This window comes from Salmo salar, chromosome ssa01 (assembly GCF_905237065.1).
Source record: "Salmo salar chromosome ssa01, Ssal_v3.1, whole genome shotgun sequence".
In the NCBI taxonomy this organism is placed as follows: Eukaryota; Metazoa; Chordata; class Actinopteri; order Salmoniformes; family Salmonidae; genus Salmo; species Salmo salar.
The window spans coordinates 107,123,910-107,138,747 of record NC_059442.1 but is presented as its reverse complement, the minus strand read 5'-3'; the positions used below and the strand labels follow the sequence as shown (position 1 = coordinate 107,138,747).

Here is a 14,838-nt window from a genome sequence, read left to right as displayed (position 1 = left end):
TCGACTGACTGGCTGTCTGATCGACTGACTGACTGACTGTCTGCCTGATCGACTGACTGACTGACTGTCTGACTGACTGACTGGCTGTCTGACTGTCTGACTGACTGTCTGGCTGTCTGACTGGCTGGCTGTCTGACTGACTGACTGACTGTCTGACTGACTGTCTGACTGACTGTCTGACTGACTGTCTGACTGACTGTCTGACTGACTGACTGTCTGACTGACTGACTGTCTGACTGACTGTCTGACAGAGAGATGTTGGGGGGGCAGGGGGGGGTTGTGTGAATGACTTTAGTTTACATTAATTACACAAACACACACTGCTGATGTTTGAGGAACCACATTCATGGATTTGTTAAAATATTAGAAGGATTACTACGTTGTCATAAACATTAGTCTAGTCAAGTGGACTCCAGCTAATCTCCTTCAAACTATTTTCCCCTCAAATTAATATTTCCACCTAATTTATTAAATGACTTATTGTCACGCTCCCTATCATCTTTCTATGCTTGTTGTTTTCTCTTATATATTCCTGTTCTGAGTGGCCCATCAGGCATTGTTTGGGCCGTCTAAAACGTGTGGTTGTATAGATGTTGGGAAAGGTTAAGGTCCTCTTTAAAGACGAGCCGGAAATGTCAAGTGTCTCCCTGCCCCTCTGGCTCTCCCTGCCTCTCTGCACTGAGAGAAAGAGCCTGAAGGAGATACTAAGGTAACAAGGTGCCATTAGAGTTTCCCTGTAAACTGTTTCATCTTGGCTTCCCTTGACGCTGCAGAACAAGCTTTCACTTCACACAGACACACACACACAAAGTGACACATCAGTCGCACACAAACACATACTGAGACTCCAAGTACAGAAGAAGATGCTATAAACCAATTAGCTAGCGTTAGTGGCCTGTAGCAGCTCTAAACTCCAGTATTCCTCCTCCTGTAGCTGCTCTAAACTCCAGTATTCCTCCTCCTGTAGCTGCTCTAAACTCCAGTATTCCTCCTCCTGTAGCTGCTCTAAACTCCAGTATTCCTCCTCCTGTAGCTGCTCTAAACTCCAGTATTCCTCCTCCTGTAGCTGCTCTAAACTCCAGTATTCCTCCTCCTGTAGCTGCTCTAAACTCCAGTATTCCGCCTCCTGTAGCTGCTCTAAACTCCAGTATTCCTCCTCCTGTAGCTGCTCTAAACGCCAGTATTCATCCTCCTGTAGCTGCTCTAAACTCCAGTATTCATCCTCCTGTAGCTGCTCTAAACGCCAGTATTCATCCTCCTGTAGCTGCTCTAAACTCCAGTATTCATCCTCCTGTAGCTGCTCTAAACGCCAGTATTCATCCTCCTGTAGCTGCTCTAAACGCCAGTATTCATCCTCCTGTAGCTGCTCTAAACGCCAGTATTCCTCCTCCTGTAGCTGCTCTAAACGGCAGTATTCATCCTCCTGTAGCTGCTCTAAACTCTATGTATTCCTCCTCCTGTAGCTGCTCTAAACGCCAGTATTCCTCCTCCTGTAGCTGCTCTAAACGGCAGTATTCATCCTCCTGTAGCTGCTCTAAACTCCAGTATTCCTCCTCCTGTAGCTGCTCTAAACGCCAGTATTCATCCTCCTGTAGCTGCTCTAAACGCCAGTATTCATCCTCCTGTAGCTGCTCTAAACGCCAGTATTCCTCCTCCTGTAGCTTGTTCTCCATCTTCTTTTGAAATGTTTTAAATAGTGTGCCAACATGTTTTGAGCACTTACAGCGGCAAGAACAAGCATGGATTTAATAACTGGTTGACCCTCCTTTGGCAGCAATAACCTCAACCAAACGTTTTCTGTAGTTGTAGATCAGACCTGCACAGCGGTCAGGAGGAATTTTGGACCATTCCTCTTTACAAAACTGTTTCAGTTCAGCAATATTCTTGGGATGTCTGGTGTGAACTGCTCTCTTGAGGTCATGCCACAGCATCTCAATTGGGTTGAGGTCAGGACTACTGGGCCACTCCAGAAGGTGTATTTTCTTCTGTTGAAGCCGTTCTGTTGTTGATTTACTTCTGTGTTTTGGGTTGTTGTCCTGGTGCATCACCCAACTTCTGTTGAGCTTCAATTGGCGGACAGATAGCCTTACATTCTCCTGCAAAATGTCTCGATAAACTTGGGAATTCATTTTTCTGTCGAAGATAGCAAGCTGTCCAGGCCCTGAGGCAGCAAAGCCGCCCCAAACCATGATGCTCCCTCCACCATACTTTACAGTTGGGATGAGGTTTTGATGTTGGTGTGCTGTGCCTTTTTTTTCTCCACACATAGTGTTGTGTGTTCCTTCCTTCCAAACAACTCAACTCTAGTTTCATCTGTCCACAGAATATTTTGCCAGTAGCGCTGTGGAACATCCAGGTGCTCTTTTGCAAACTTCAGACGTGCAACAATGTTTTTTTTGGACAGCAGTGGCTTTTTCCGTGGTGTCCTCCCATGAACACCATTGTTGTTTAGTGTTTTATGTGTCGTAGACTTGTCAACAGAGATGTTAGCATGGTCCCGTGTGGCTCAGTTGGTAGAGCATGGTGTTTGCAACGCCAGGGTTGTGGGTTCGATTCCCACGGGGGACCAGTACCGAGAAAATTTTTTGAAATGTATGCATTCACTACTGTAAGTCGCTCTGGATAAGAGCGTCTGCTAAATGACTAAAATGTTTAAAAATGTTCCAGAGATTTCTGTAAGTCTTTAACTGACACTCTAGGATTCTTCTTAACCTCATTGAGCATTCTGCACTGTGCTCTTGCAGTCATCTTTGTAGGACGGCCACTCCTAGGGAGAGTAGCAACAGTACTGAACTTTCTCCATTTATAGACAATTTGTCTTACCGTGGACTGATGAACATCAAGGCTTTTAGAGATACTTTTGTAACCCTTTCCAGCTTTATGCAAGTCAACAATTCTTAATCTTAGGTCTTCTGATATCTTTTTTGTTCGAGGCATGTTTCACATCAGGCAATGCTTCTTGTGAATAAACTTTTTTTTATATTGCAGGGCAACTCTAACCAACATCTCCAATCTCGGCTCATTGATTGGACTCCAGGTTAGCTGACTCCTGACTCCAATTAGCTTTTGGAGAAGTCATTAGCCTAGGTGTTCATATACTTTTTCCAACCTACACTGTGAATGTTTAAATGATGTATTCAATATAGACGAGAAAAATACAATAATTGGTGTGTTATTAGTTTAAGCAGACTGTGTTTGTCTATTGTTGTGACTTAGATGAAGAGCAGATCAAATTTGATGAACAATTTATGCAGAAATCCAGGTAATTCCAAAGGGTTCACATACTTTTTCTTGCGACTGTATACTCCCAAACTAATTTTCTCCTGTCTCTCTGTTGTTCCTCTGCAGCAGACAGGGGTCAGGGGTCATACTTAACAATGTCAGATAAAGGTCAAGGTCAAGTTTAGGCATCAGCCAATTGAGTTGTTGACGTCGTGTCACGTGGTAGAACGCTCACTACATTGTAGCTGGTCCCATTAGGTAACATGCCACTCGTTAGCCCTATGCTAACCTCCCCAGGCGGCAGGGATAATTTCCTGTAACAACTTCCTCATCAGCCTATTAATAAATATCTTAAACTTTATCTCCACAAATCAACAAAGCGTTTCATGAAATGGGTCAACTTGTCCACCAGAGGAATTTTGTTAACATCCAAAGTCGAGGTTTACTTTTGTTCCACTTGGTCTGTCACAACTACCAATATGTTGCATGATGGGTCCTTGACTAAGCTACTAGCTACTAAAGGTTGAACAAATTCTAAATGCACGTTTTCTCACATATGACAAGCTGCTGCTTATCCGTTTAACACACATCCATGTGCTTTTACCGAATAAAGGACGTCTGTACAATAGGTACATAGTAGAAAAGAAGTGAAATAGGTGACATTTACCACAATTGACATCACTGCCAAGTGACGTACAGCCTCGCTAAGATGCTTAACTCTGATTCTCTGGGTTACAGGAATCACGGGTTCGAGTCCCCCTCAAGTTAAGCGTTTTTTTGTTAAAGAAAAAACTGTTCACTGCTGGTCCTCAATGCTTGATTCAAATAAGGCATATGTGACAAAGTGGATGAATATATGAATTCATATTAAACGTTGTACATGGAAGTCTAGCCCACATCAGAAATGACGTGGTGTTTTTGGTCGTGCAGTGACGTTATGCTGTACTATTACTCGGTATGTTAGGGCTGTGTAGAATACTAATTCACCGTTTAGTGATCTTTCAAGACATTGATTCAGCTTTGATCTAAACTTTATTAAACAAGCACCATTCATTCGTCATGCATATAAAATGGGCACCTAAGTATGGTGATGATATCATGAAGCCCGGCCGTTCCCATCCCTACTAACCGGAGACTCACACCTAGACGACCCCTAGATCTGTCCTGGGTGGCTGTTCAAAGAGACTGTCTATTTATCCTAACCTTAACTCTGACCCTAACACTTGATTTAGGAAACAATTCATTCAATCTATGTGTATATACACTGGAAGAATTTACACTAGATGCACTAGGAATGATAAACTACACGACCAACAGTATGGGGACACCTGCTCGTCCAACATATCATTCTAAAATCCTGGGCATAAATCTGGAGCTGGTCCCCTCTTTGCTGCTATAACAGCCTCCACTCTTCTGGGAAGGCTTTCCTCTAGATGTGGGAACATTGCTGCAGGGACTTGCTTCCATTCAGCCACCCAGATTCGTCCATCCATGGGACAGCCAGATGGTGAAGCGTGGTTCATCACTCCAGAGAACACGTTTCCACTGCTCCAGAGTTCAATGGCGGCGAGCTTTACACCACTCCAGCCGACGCTTGGCATTGCACATGGTGATCTTAGGCTTGTGTGCGGCTGCTCTGCCATGGAAACCCATTTCATGAAGCTCCCGACGAACAGACAGTTTAGAACTCAGTAGTGAGTGTTGCAACTGTGCGTTTCAGCAGTCGGTGGGTCCGTTCTGTGAGCTTGTGTGGCCTTCCTCTTTGCTATTGAGCCGTTGTTTCTCCGAGACATTTCCACTTCACAATAACAGCACCTACAGTCGACCGGGGAAGTTCTAGCAGGGCAGAAATTTGACGAAATGACATGTTGGAAAGGTGGCATCCAATAACGGTGCCACGTTGACAGTCACTGAGCTCTTCAGTAAGGCCATTCTACTGCTAATGTTTGTCTATGGAGATTGCATGGTTGTGTGCTCTATTTCATACACCTGTCAGCAACGGGTGTGGCTGAAATAGCCAAATCCACTCATTTGAAGGGGTGTCCACATACTTTTGTATATATAGTGTATGTGAATGGTGTGTATAGACAATATGGACAGTATAGGAATAGAAAAGGTGTGAATAGCAGTAGTTGTATAGGATGAATCTTGACTAGAATTAAGCAATAAGGCCAGAGGGGGTGTGGTATATGGCCGATATACCACGGATAAGGGCTGTTCTTTTGTACGATTACAGCCCTTATCCGTGGTATATTGGCCATATATCACAAACCCCAGAGGTGCCTTATTGCTATTATAAACTGGTTACCAGCGTAATTGGAGCAGTAAAAATAAATGTTTTGTCATACTGGCTTGCTTCTGAAGCTAAGCAGGGTTGGTCCTGGTCAGTCCCTGGATGGGAGACCAGATGCTGCTGGAAGTGGTGTTGGAGGGCCAGTAGGAGGCACTCTTTCCTCTGGTCTAAAAAATACTGCCCTGTGTAGGGTGCCGTCTTTCGGATTGGACGTTAAACGGGTGTCCTGACTCTCTGAGGTCATTAAAGATCCCATTGCACTTATCGTAAGAGTAGGGGTGTTAACCCCGGTGGCCTGGCTAAATTCCCAATCTGGCCCTCAAACCATCACGGCCACCTAATCATCCCCAGCTTACAATTGGCTCATTCATCCCCCTCCTATCCCCTGAAACTATTCCCCAGGTCGTTGCTGTAAATAAGAATGTGTTCTCAGTCAACTTACCTGGTAAAATAACGGTAAAGTTTTTATTTCTTTTAAGTAAAAATACCTGTGGTAATACGGTCTGATATACCATTGCTGTCAGCTAATCGGCATTCAGGGCTCGAACCACCCAGTTTATAATACAGTACAGTCGTGGCAAAAAGTTTTGAGAATGACACAAATATTAATTTTCACAAAGTCTTGCTGCCTCAGTTTGTATGATGGCAGTTTGCATATACTCCAGAATGTTATGAAGAGTGATCAGATGAATTGCAATTAATTGCAAAGTTCCTCTTTGCCATCCCAAAAAAAAACATTTCCACTGCATTTCAGCCCTGCCACAAAAGGACCAGCTGACATCATGTCAGTGATTCTCTCGTTAATATAGGTGTGAGTGTTGACGAGGACAAGGCTGGAGATCACTCTGTCATGCTGATTGAGTTCGAATAACAGACTGGAAGCTTCAAAAGGAGGGTGGTGCTTGGAATCATTGTTCTTCCTCTGTCAACCATGGTTACCTGCAAGGAAACACGTGCCGTCATCATTGCTTTGCACAAAAAGGGCTTCACAGGCAAGGATATTGCTGCCAGTAAGATTGCACCTAAATCAACCATTTATCGGATCATCAAGAACTTCAAGGAGAGCGGTTTAATTGTTGTGAAGAAGGCTTCAGGGTGCCCAAGAAAGTCCAGCAAGCGCCAGGACCGTCTCCTAAAGTTGATTCAGCTGCGGGATCGGGGCACCACCAGTCCAGAGCTTGTTCAGGAATGGCCCAGGCAGGTGTGCGTGCATCTGCACGCACAGTGAGGCAAAGACTTTTGGAGGATGGCCTGGTGTCAAGAAGGGCAGCAGAGAAGCCACTTCTCTCCAGGAAAAACATCAGGGACAGACTGATATTCTGCAAAAGGTACAGGGATTGGACTGCTGAGGACTTGGGGTAAAGTCATTTTCTCTGATGAATCCCCTTTCCGATTTTTTGGGGCATCCGGAAAAAAAGCTTGTCTGGAGAAAACAAGGTGAGCGCTACCATCAGTCCTGTGTCATGCCAACAGTAAAGCATCCTGAGACCATTCATGTGTGGGGTTGCTTCTCAGCCAAGGGAGTGGGCTCACTCACAATTTGGCCTAAGAACACAGCCATGAATAAAGAATGGTACCAACACATCCTCCGAGAGCAACTTCTCCCAACCATCCAGGAACAGTTTGGTGACGAGCAATGCCTTTTCCAGCATGATGGAGCACCTTGCCATAAGGCAAAAGTGATAATTAAGTGGCTCGGGGAACAAAACATCGATATTTTGGGTCCGTGGCCAGGAAACTCCCCAGACCTTAATCCCATTGAGAACTTGTGGTCAATCCTCAAGAGGCGGGTGGACAAACAAAAACCCACAAATTCTGACAAACTCCAAGCATTGATTATGCAAGAATGGGCTGCCATCAGTCAGGATATGGCCCAGAAGTTAATTGACAGCATGCCAGGGCGTATTGCAGAGGTCTTGAAAAAGCAGGGTAAACACTGCAAGTATTGACTCTTTGCATCAACTTTATGTAATTGTCAATAAAAGCCTTTGACACATATGAAATGCTTGTAATTATACTTCAGTATTCCATAGTAACATCTGATAAAAATATCTAAAGACACTGAAGCAGCAGACTTTGTGGAAATGAATATTTGTGTCATTCTAAACTTTTGGCCACGACTGTACATACAGTGCCTTCAGAAAGTATTCACACCCCTTGACTTTTTCCAAATGTTGTTGTTTTCCAGCCTGAATTTCAAATGGATTAAATGTAGATGTTTTTTGACTGGCCTAAACACAATAAACAATAAAGTGGAATTATTGAATATCCCTTTGAGCATGGTGAAGTTATTCATTACATTTTGGATGGTGTATCAATACACCCAGTCACTGCAAAGATACAGGATCAGTTGCCGGAGAGGAAGGAAACCGCTCAGCGATTTCGCCATGAGGCCAATGGTGACTTTAAAACAGTTACAGAGTTTAATGGCTGTGATAGGAGAGAACTGAGGATGGATCAACAACATTGTAGTTACTCCACAATACTAACCTAATTGACAGAGTGCTTACCAAGAAGACAGTGAATGTTCCTGAGTGGCCGAGTTACAGTTTTGACTTAAATCTACTTGAACATCTATGTCAAGACCTGAAAATAGTTGTGTAGCAATGATCAACAACCAACTTGACAGAGTTTAAAGAATTTTGAGAAGAATAATGGGCAAATGTTGCACAATCCAGGTGTAGAAAGCTCTTAGAGACTTACCCAGAAAGACTCACAGCTGTATTCACTGCCAAAGGTGATTCTAACATTTATTGACTCAGAGGTGTGAATACATATGTGAATGAGATATTTCTGTATTTCATTTTCAATAAATTTGCAAACATTTCTAATAAGTTTTTTTCTTTGTCATTATGGGGTACTGTGATGTCATGGGGTACTGTGATGCCATTATGGGGTACTGTGTGTAGATGGATGAGAAGAGCATCTATTTAACCCATGTTGAATTCAGGTTGTAACACGACAAAATGGGTAATAAGTCAAGGGGTATGAATACTTTCTGAAGGCACTTTTGAACTGGGTAAAACAGTATCTCAACATTGTTAAAGTGACCAGGGGGATACCTAGTCAGTTGTACAACTGAAGGCCTTCAATACTTCCCAGTGTTCAAAGACGAAATACTAAAACTAAAATATAAACTAAAATATAAACACAACATGTAAAGTGTTGGTATCATGTTTCATGAGCTGAAATAAAATATCCCAGACATGTTTAAGACGCGCAAAAAGCTTATTTCTCTCAAACTTTGTACACTAATTTGTTTACATCCCTGTTAGTGAGCATATCTCCTTTGCCAAGATAATCCATCCACCTTACAGGTGTGGCATATCAAGAAGCTGATTAAACAGCATGATCATTACACAGGTGCATTACACAGAAAACACTGGAGAACCCCCTAACCCTCTGGCCATGCTGGAGAACCCCCTAACCCTCTGGCCATGCTGAAGAACCCCCTAACCCTCTGGCCATGCTGAAGAACCCCCTAACCCTCTGGCCATGCTGGAGAACACTGAAGAACCCCCTAAACCTCTGGCCATGCTGAAGAACCCCCTAACCCTCTGGCCATGCTGAAGAACCCCCTAACCCTCTGGCCATGCTGAAGAACCCCTAACCCTCTGGCCATGCTGAAGAACCCCTAACCCTCTGGCCATGCTGAAGAACCCCCTAACCCTCTGGCCATGCTGGAGAACCCCCTAACCCTCTGGCCATGCTGAAGAACCCCCTAACCCTCTGGCCATGCTGGAGAACCCCCTAATCCTCTGGCCATGCTGAAGGACCTTCTAACCCTCTGGCCATGCTGGAGAACCCCTAACCCTCTGGCCATGCTGAAGAACCCCCTAACCCTCTGGCCATGCTGAAGAACCCCCTAACCCTCTGGCCATGCTGGAGAACACTGAAGAACCCCCTAACCCTCTGGCCATGCTGAAGAACCCCTAATCCTCTGGCCATGCTGAAGAACCCCCTAACCCTCTGGCCATGCTGGAAAACACTGAAGAACCCTCTAACCCTCTGGCCATGCTGAAGAACCCCTAACCCTCTGGCCATGCTGAAGAACCCCCTAATCCTCTGGCCATGCTGAAGAACCCCTAACCCTCTGGCCATGCTGAAGAACCCCCTAACCCTCTGGCCATGCTGAAGAACCCCCTAACCCTCTGGCCATGCTGAAGAACCCTCTGACCATGCTGAAGAACCCCCTAACCCTCTGGCCATGCTGGAGAACACTGAAGAACCCTCTAACCCTCTGGCCATGCTGAAGAACCCCCTAACCCTCTGGCCATGCTGAAGAACCCCCTAACCCTCTGGCCATGCTGAAGAACCCCCTAACCCTCTGGCCATGCTGAATAACCCCCTAACCCTCTGGCCATGCCGAAGAACCCCCTAACCCTCTGGCCATGCTGAAGAACCCCCTAACCCTCTGGCCATGCTGGAGAACCCCCTAACCCTCTGGCCATACTGAAGGACCCCCTAACCCTCTGGCCATGCTGAAGGACCCCCTAACCCTCTGGCCATGCTGGGAAACACTGAAGTCTTCTTAGGGATAGGCGTCCCGCTTAGCGGGGCAACTTCCGGTGAAACTGGAGGGCGCGCAATTCAAATAATAATCATTAAAATTATGGATATTAAACACTTAGGTACATACAAGTGTATTATATCTGTTGAAAGCCTAAATTCTTGTTAATCTAACTGCACTGTCCGATTTACAGTAGCTATTACAGCGAAAACATGCCATGCGATTGTTTGAGGACGGTGCCCCATATCAAAATATTTTTCCACCGGCACAGGTTTCATAAATTCACAAAGAGCGATTAAATATTCACTTCCTTTTTGAAAATCTTCCTCTGATTTGTCATCCAAAGGGTCACAGCTATAACATGTAGTGTCGTTTTGTTAGATAAAATCCTTCTTTATATCCCAAAAAGTCAGTTTAGTTGGCGCCATCGATTTGAGTAATCCACTCGTTCAACATGCAGAGAAAGGAATCCGAAAATCTTCCCCTAAACTTTGTTTCAACGAGTCAAAATATGTTTCTATTTACTCCTCAGATACCCTAAAATGTAATCAAACTATAATATTTCTTACAGAAAGAAGTATTTTCAATAGGAAACCGATTTTAGCAGGTGTCTTGTCTTCATGGCGCACGCAAACACGAATTTCCAAGACTGTGTCCCTGTATTAAAACTGATATTTCTTATTCGTTTTGGAAGTTACAAGCCTGGAACCTTGAACATAGACTGCTGACACCCTGTGGAAGCCATAGGAATTGCATCCTGGGAGCTAGAATTGAGTATGCCCTTATACTTGCCATTGTAAGGACATTGTCTCTCTCTCAAAAGAAATCTGGTTGGTTTTTCTCTGGATTTTCTCCTACCATATCTATTGTGTTATAGTCTCCTACATTATTTTAAAATTTTTACAAACTTCAAAGTGTTTTCTTTCCAATGGTACCAATTATATGCATATCCTGACATGCCCAAAGCATATCCTTTGGACACGTCATTCAGGTGGAAATTGTGAAAAAGGGGCCTAGCCCTAAGAAGTTTTTAATTTAGGAGACGTTTAGTTCTCATTTAGTGTGTTTCTCTCTCTCTCTCCATCTCTCTCCCCCTCCCCCTTCCTTCCTTCCTCTCCCCTCTCGCGGCCTAAGGCCTTCTTTGTGTCTGTTTATACAGAGCTCTCATAATCACCTAACTTCTCCCTTGTCAGTCATCTCAAATCCCCTCCCCTTCTTCCCTTTCTCCTCCATCTCGTCCTCCACCCCCTTTTCTCTCTCTCTCTCTCTTCCTCCACATCTCTCGCTCTAGCAATATCCCAGGCTGGCCAATAGAGGGGGTAGTTCAGCCACTGCAGCCATATGAAGGCCTGTTTCTGTCCAGATGGACTGCTACCACTGTCAGCCACCATAGATAGACATCTCACTAGGAACTTAAAGGGATAGTGCCAGCATGCTAGCTGTTCCTGTAGACTTCCAGTCATTCCGCTAATGCTAGTTAGCAATGGCTCCAGAAACGACATTCAACTTCCTTCAAACTGCACACAAAGACATAAAAATGAAATCCATGAGTCAGTCTGACTGGTTTAGTAGAAAAACAGGTCTTTGAAAAAATGTTGCATCAGAAGATACCAGCTTTATCTGATCAAGGTTCTATCGACTCTAGTGTCTTAGTGCTAGGCGAGAGCAAAAGCCTGCACTGCCCTGTATCTCCCCAGGACCAGGGTTAGTGAACACTGATTATATACCAGTGTCATTTGTGTCCGTGTTTTGTTTGGGTGAATACTCAGAGCCAAATGAACATGACTGATATAACAACCCCCCCAGCCATTCATAACAAGTTAGACCAGTTAGAGCTCCATTGGTTCTGGTGAGACAGACAGATGGGAGTGGATTTGTTGGGATTTGGCGTCTGGGCTACGGGACCCTCCCATTGGTTAAGCCGGGTTCCGATAAGACTTCAAAGGGCGGAGCTAATTAATAAAATGTTTACATTATCCACGCTCATACGCAGCTTTGAGTCTGACCCCTCATTACTCTCTGTGTGTGTGTGTGTGTGTGTGTGTGTGTGTGTGTGTGTGTGTGTGTGTGTGTGTGTGTGTGTGTGTGTGTGTGTGTTGTGTGCCCATCCAGCCCCCTAATTTAAAAAAAACGAATTGGATAAGATAAATGAGACATTGTGAACTTTGTTGTTGAACATTGTTGGCATGAAAGAAACAATTCAATGTCATATAAGAATTAGGACACACTATAAATCAATGTCAAAAGTGAAGAACAAAATGCTAACTATGACTCCCTCTTCCTGCTATTGTTCTCTCTCTCTATCCCTCTCTATCCCTCTCACTCTCTATCCATCTCCCTCTCTCTACAGCCCAGTCCTATCCCGAGCCCAGTGCTTGGTGGGAAGCCCAACGCTAGCCAATCCCTGCTGGCCTGGTGCCGTGAGGTCACAAAGAATTACCGCGGAGTCAAGATTACCAACTTCACCACATCCTGGAGGAACGGCCTGGCATTCTGCGCCCTTCTCCATCACTTCAGACCTGATTACATGTGAGTTATACACACACACACTCCTACACTCAAGAGTCCATATGGGAAACCTAATGATCTATCTAGAGAAGAGAGCACAAGATAAAGCATCAAAGCTGTGTGTGTGTGTCTGTGTGTGTGTGTGTGATTGTTGTGTTATTCTAGTATTTTCCACTCTATTAGTTTAGCTGATTGAGCTGCTGTGAAATTGCATGTTACAGTTCTAATGCCATTACATGTGGCGCATATCTAATCTCTCTCTCTCTCTCTCTCTCTCTCTCTCTCTCTCTCTCTCTCTCTCTCTCCTCTGTTCTCGCTCTCTCTCTGACCTCTCTGTTCTCTCTCTCTCTGACCTCTCCTCTGTTCTCTCCAGAGACTACAAGGCCCTCAATCCTCAGGATATTAAGGAAAACAACAAAAAGGTAAGTGTCTGCTGCCCTCTGTGCCACACACAAACACACACCATTACTGGTCCTGTAGTGGAATAACACCATTACTGGTCCTGTAGCGGAATAACACCAATACTGGTCCTGTAGAGGAATAACACCATTACTGGTGCTGTAGTGGGTCCTGTAGTGGAATAACACCATTACTGGTCCTGTAGTGGAATAACACCATTACTGGACCTGTAGTGGAATAACACCATTACTGGTCCTGTAGCGGAATAACACCATTACTGGTGCTGTACTGGAATAACACCATTACTGGTGCTGTAGTGGAATAACACTATTACTGGTGCTGTAGTGGAATAAGACCGTTACTGGTCCTGTAGTGGAATAACACCATTACTGGACCTGTAGTGGAATAACACCATTACTGGTCCTGTAGCGGAATAACACCATTACTGGTGCTGTAGCGGAATAACACCATTACTGGTGCTGTAGTGGTATAACACCATTACTGGTGCTGTAGTGGAATAACACCATTACTGGTCCTGTAGTGGAATAACACCATTACTGGTGCTGTAGTGGGATAAGACCGTTACTGGTCCTGTAGAGGAATAACACCATTACTGATGCTGTAGTGGAATAACACCATTACTGGTCCTGTAGTGGAATAACACCATTACTGGTGCTGTAGCGGAATAACACCATTACTGGTGCTGTAGTGGAATAACACCATTACTGGTGCTGTAGCGGAATAACACCATTACTGGTGCTGTAGTGGAATAACACCATTACTGGACCTGTAGTGGAATAACACCATTACTGGTGCTGTAGTGGAATAACACCATGACGGGTCCTGTAGTGGAATAACACCATTACTGGTGCTGTAGTGGAATAAGACCGTTACTGGTCCTGTAGAGGAATAACACCATTAGTGAGTTTTGTCTTGCTCGCCTCTTGTCCGCATACACAATTAGAGGGTTAGAGAGTTAGAGAGTTGGAGAGGTATAGGGTATGAGGCGGAGGGTTAGGGGGTAGAGGATATGGGGTAGAGGGTTGGAGAGGTAGAGGGTATGGGGTAGAGGGGCAGAGGGGTAGAGGGTATGGGGTAGAGTGTTGGAGAGGTAGAGGGTCTGGGGCGGAGAGGTAGAGGGTCTGGGGCGGAGAGGTAGAGGGTATGGGGCGGAGAGGTAGAGGGTATGGGGCGGAGGGTTAGAGAGGTATGGGGCGGAGAGGTAGAGGGTTTGGGGCGGAGAGGTAGAGGGTATGGGGCGGAGAGGTAGAGGGTCTGGGGCGGAGAGGTAGAGGGTCTGGGGCGGGAGGGAGAGGTAGAGGGTCTGGGGCGGAGAGGTAGAGGGTATGGGGCGGAGAGGTAGAGGGTCTGGGGCGGAGAGGTAGAGGGTATGGGGCGGAGAGGTAGAGGGTCTGGGGCGGAGAGGTGGAGAGGGTATGGGGCGGAGGGTTAGAGAGGTATGGGGCGGAGAGGTAGAGGGTCTGGGGCGGAGAGGTAGAGGGTATGGGGCGGAGAGGTAGAGGGTATGGGGCGGAGAGGTAGAGGGTATTGGGCGGAGGGTTAGAGAGGTATGGGGCAGAGGGGTAGAGGGTTGGAGAGGTAGAGGGTATGGGGTGGAGGGGTAGAGGGTATGGGGCGGAGGGTTAGAGGGGCGGAGAGGTAGAGGGTATGGGGCGGAGGGGTAGAGGGTTGGAGAGGTAGAGGGTATGGGGCGGAGGAGTAGAGGTTTGGAGAGGTAGAGGGTATGGGGCGGAGGGTTAGAGGGGCGGAGAGGTAGAGGGTATGGGGTGGAGGGTTAGGGGGAAAGTCACCTCTGAGAGGTATAGTATCATAAATAGACGACCTGCCGTGTGTGTTGCGTGTGTGTGTGTGTGATGCGTGTTAAATGCCTGTGTGGGTGAGGACA

At 45.6% G+C, this 14,838-nt stretch overlaps 1 protein-coding gene across 5 annotated transcripts in view; it reads left to right on the top strand.

Annotated features, from left to right (window-relative positions):
* ehbp1 (EH domain binding protein 1) overlaps nt 1-14,838 on the top strand; it is a 400,782-nt gene that overhangs the window by 177,677 nt on the left and 208,267 nt on the right. For all 5 annotated transcript variants that reach the window (XM_045687294.1, XM_045687320.1, XM_045687312.1 and 2 more), the window contains 2 exons: nt 12,376-12,554; nt 12,907-12,955. In XM_045687294.1, the coding sequence (XP_045543250.1) occupies nt 12,376-12,554; nt 12,907-12,955 (228 nt within the window). The remainder of the gene's footprint in view (nt 1-12,375; nt 12,555-12,906; nt 12,956-14,838) is intronic.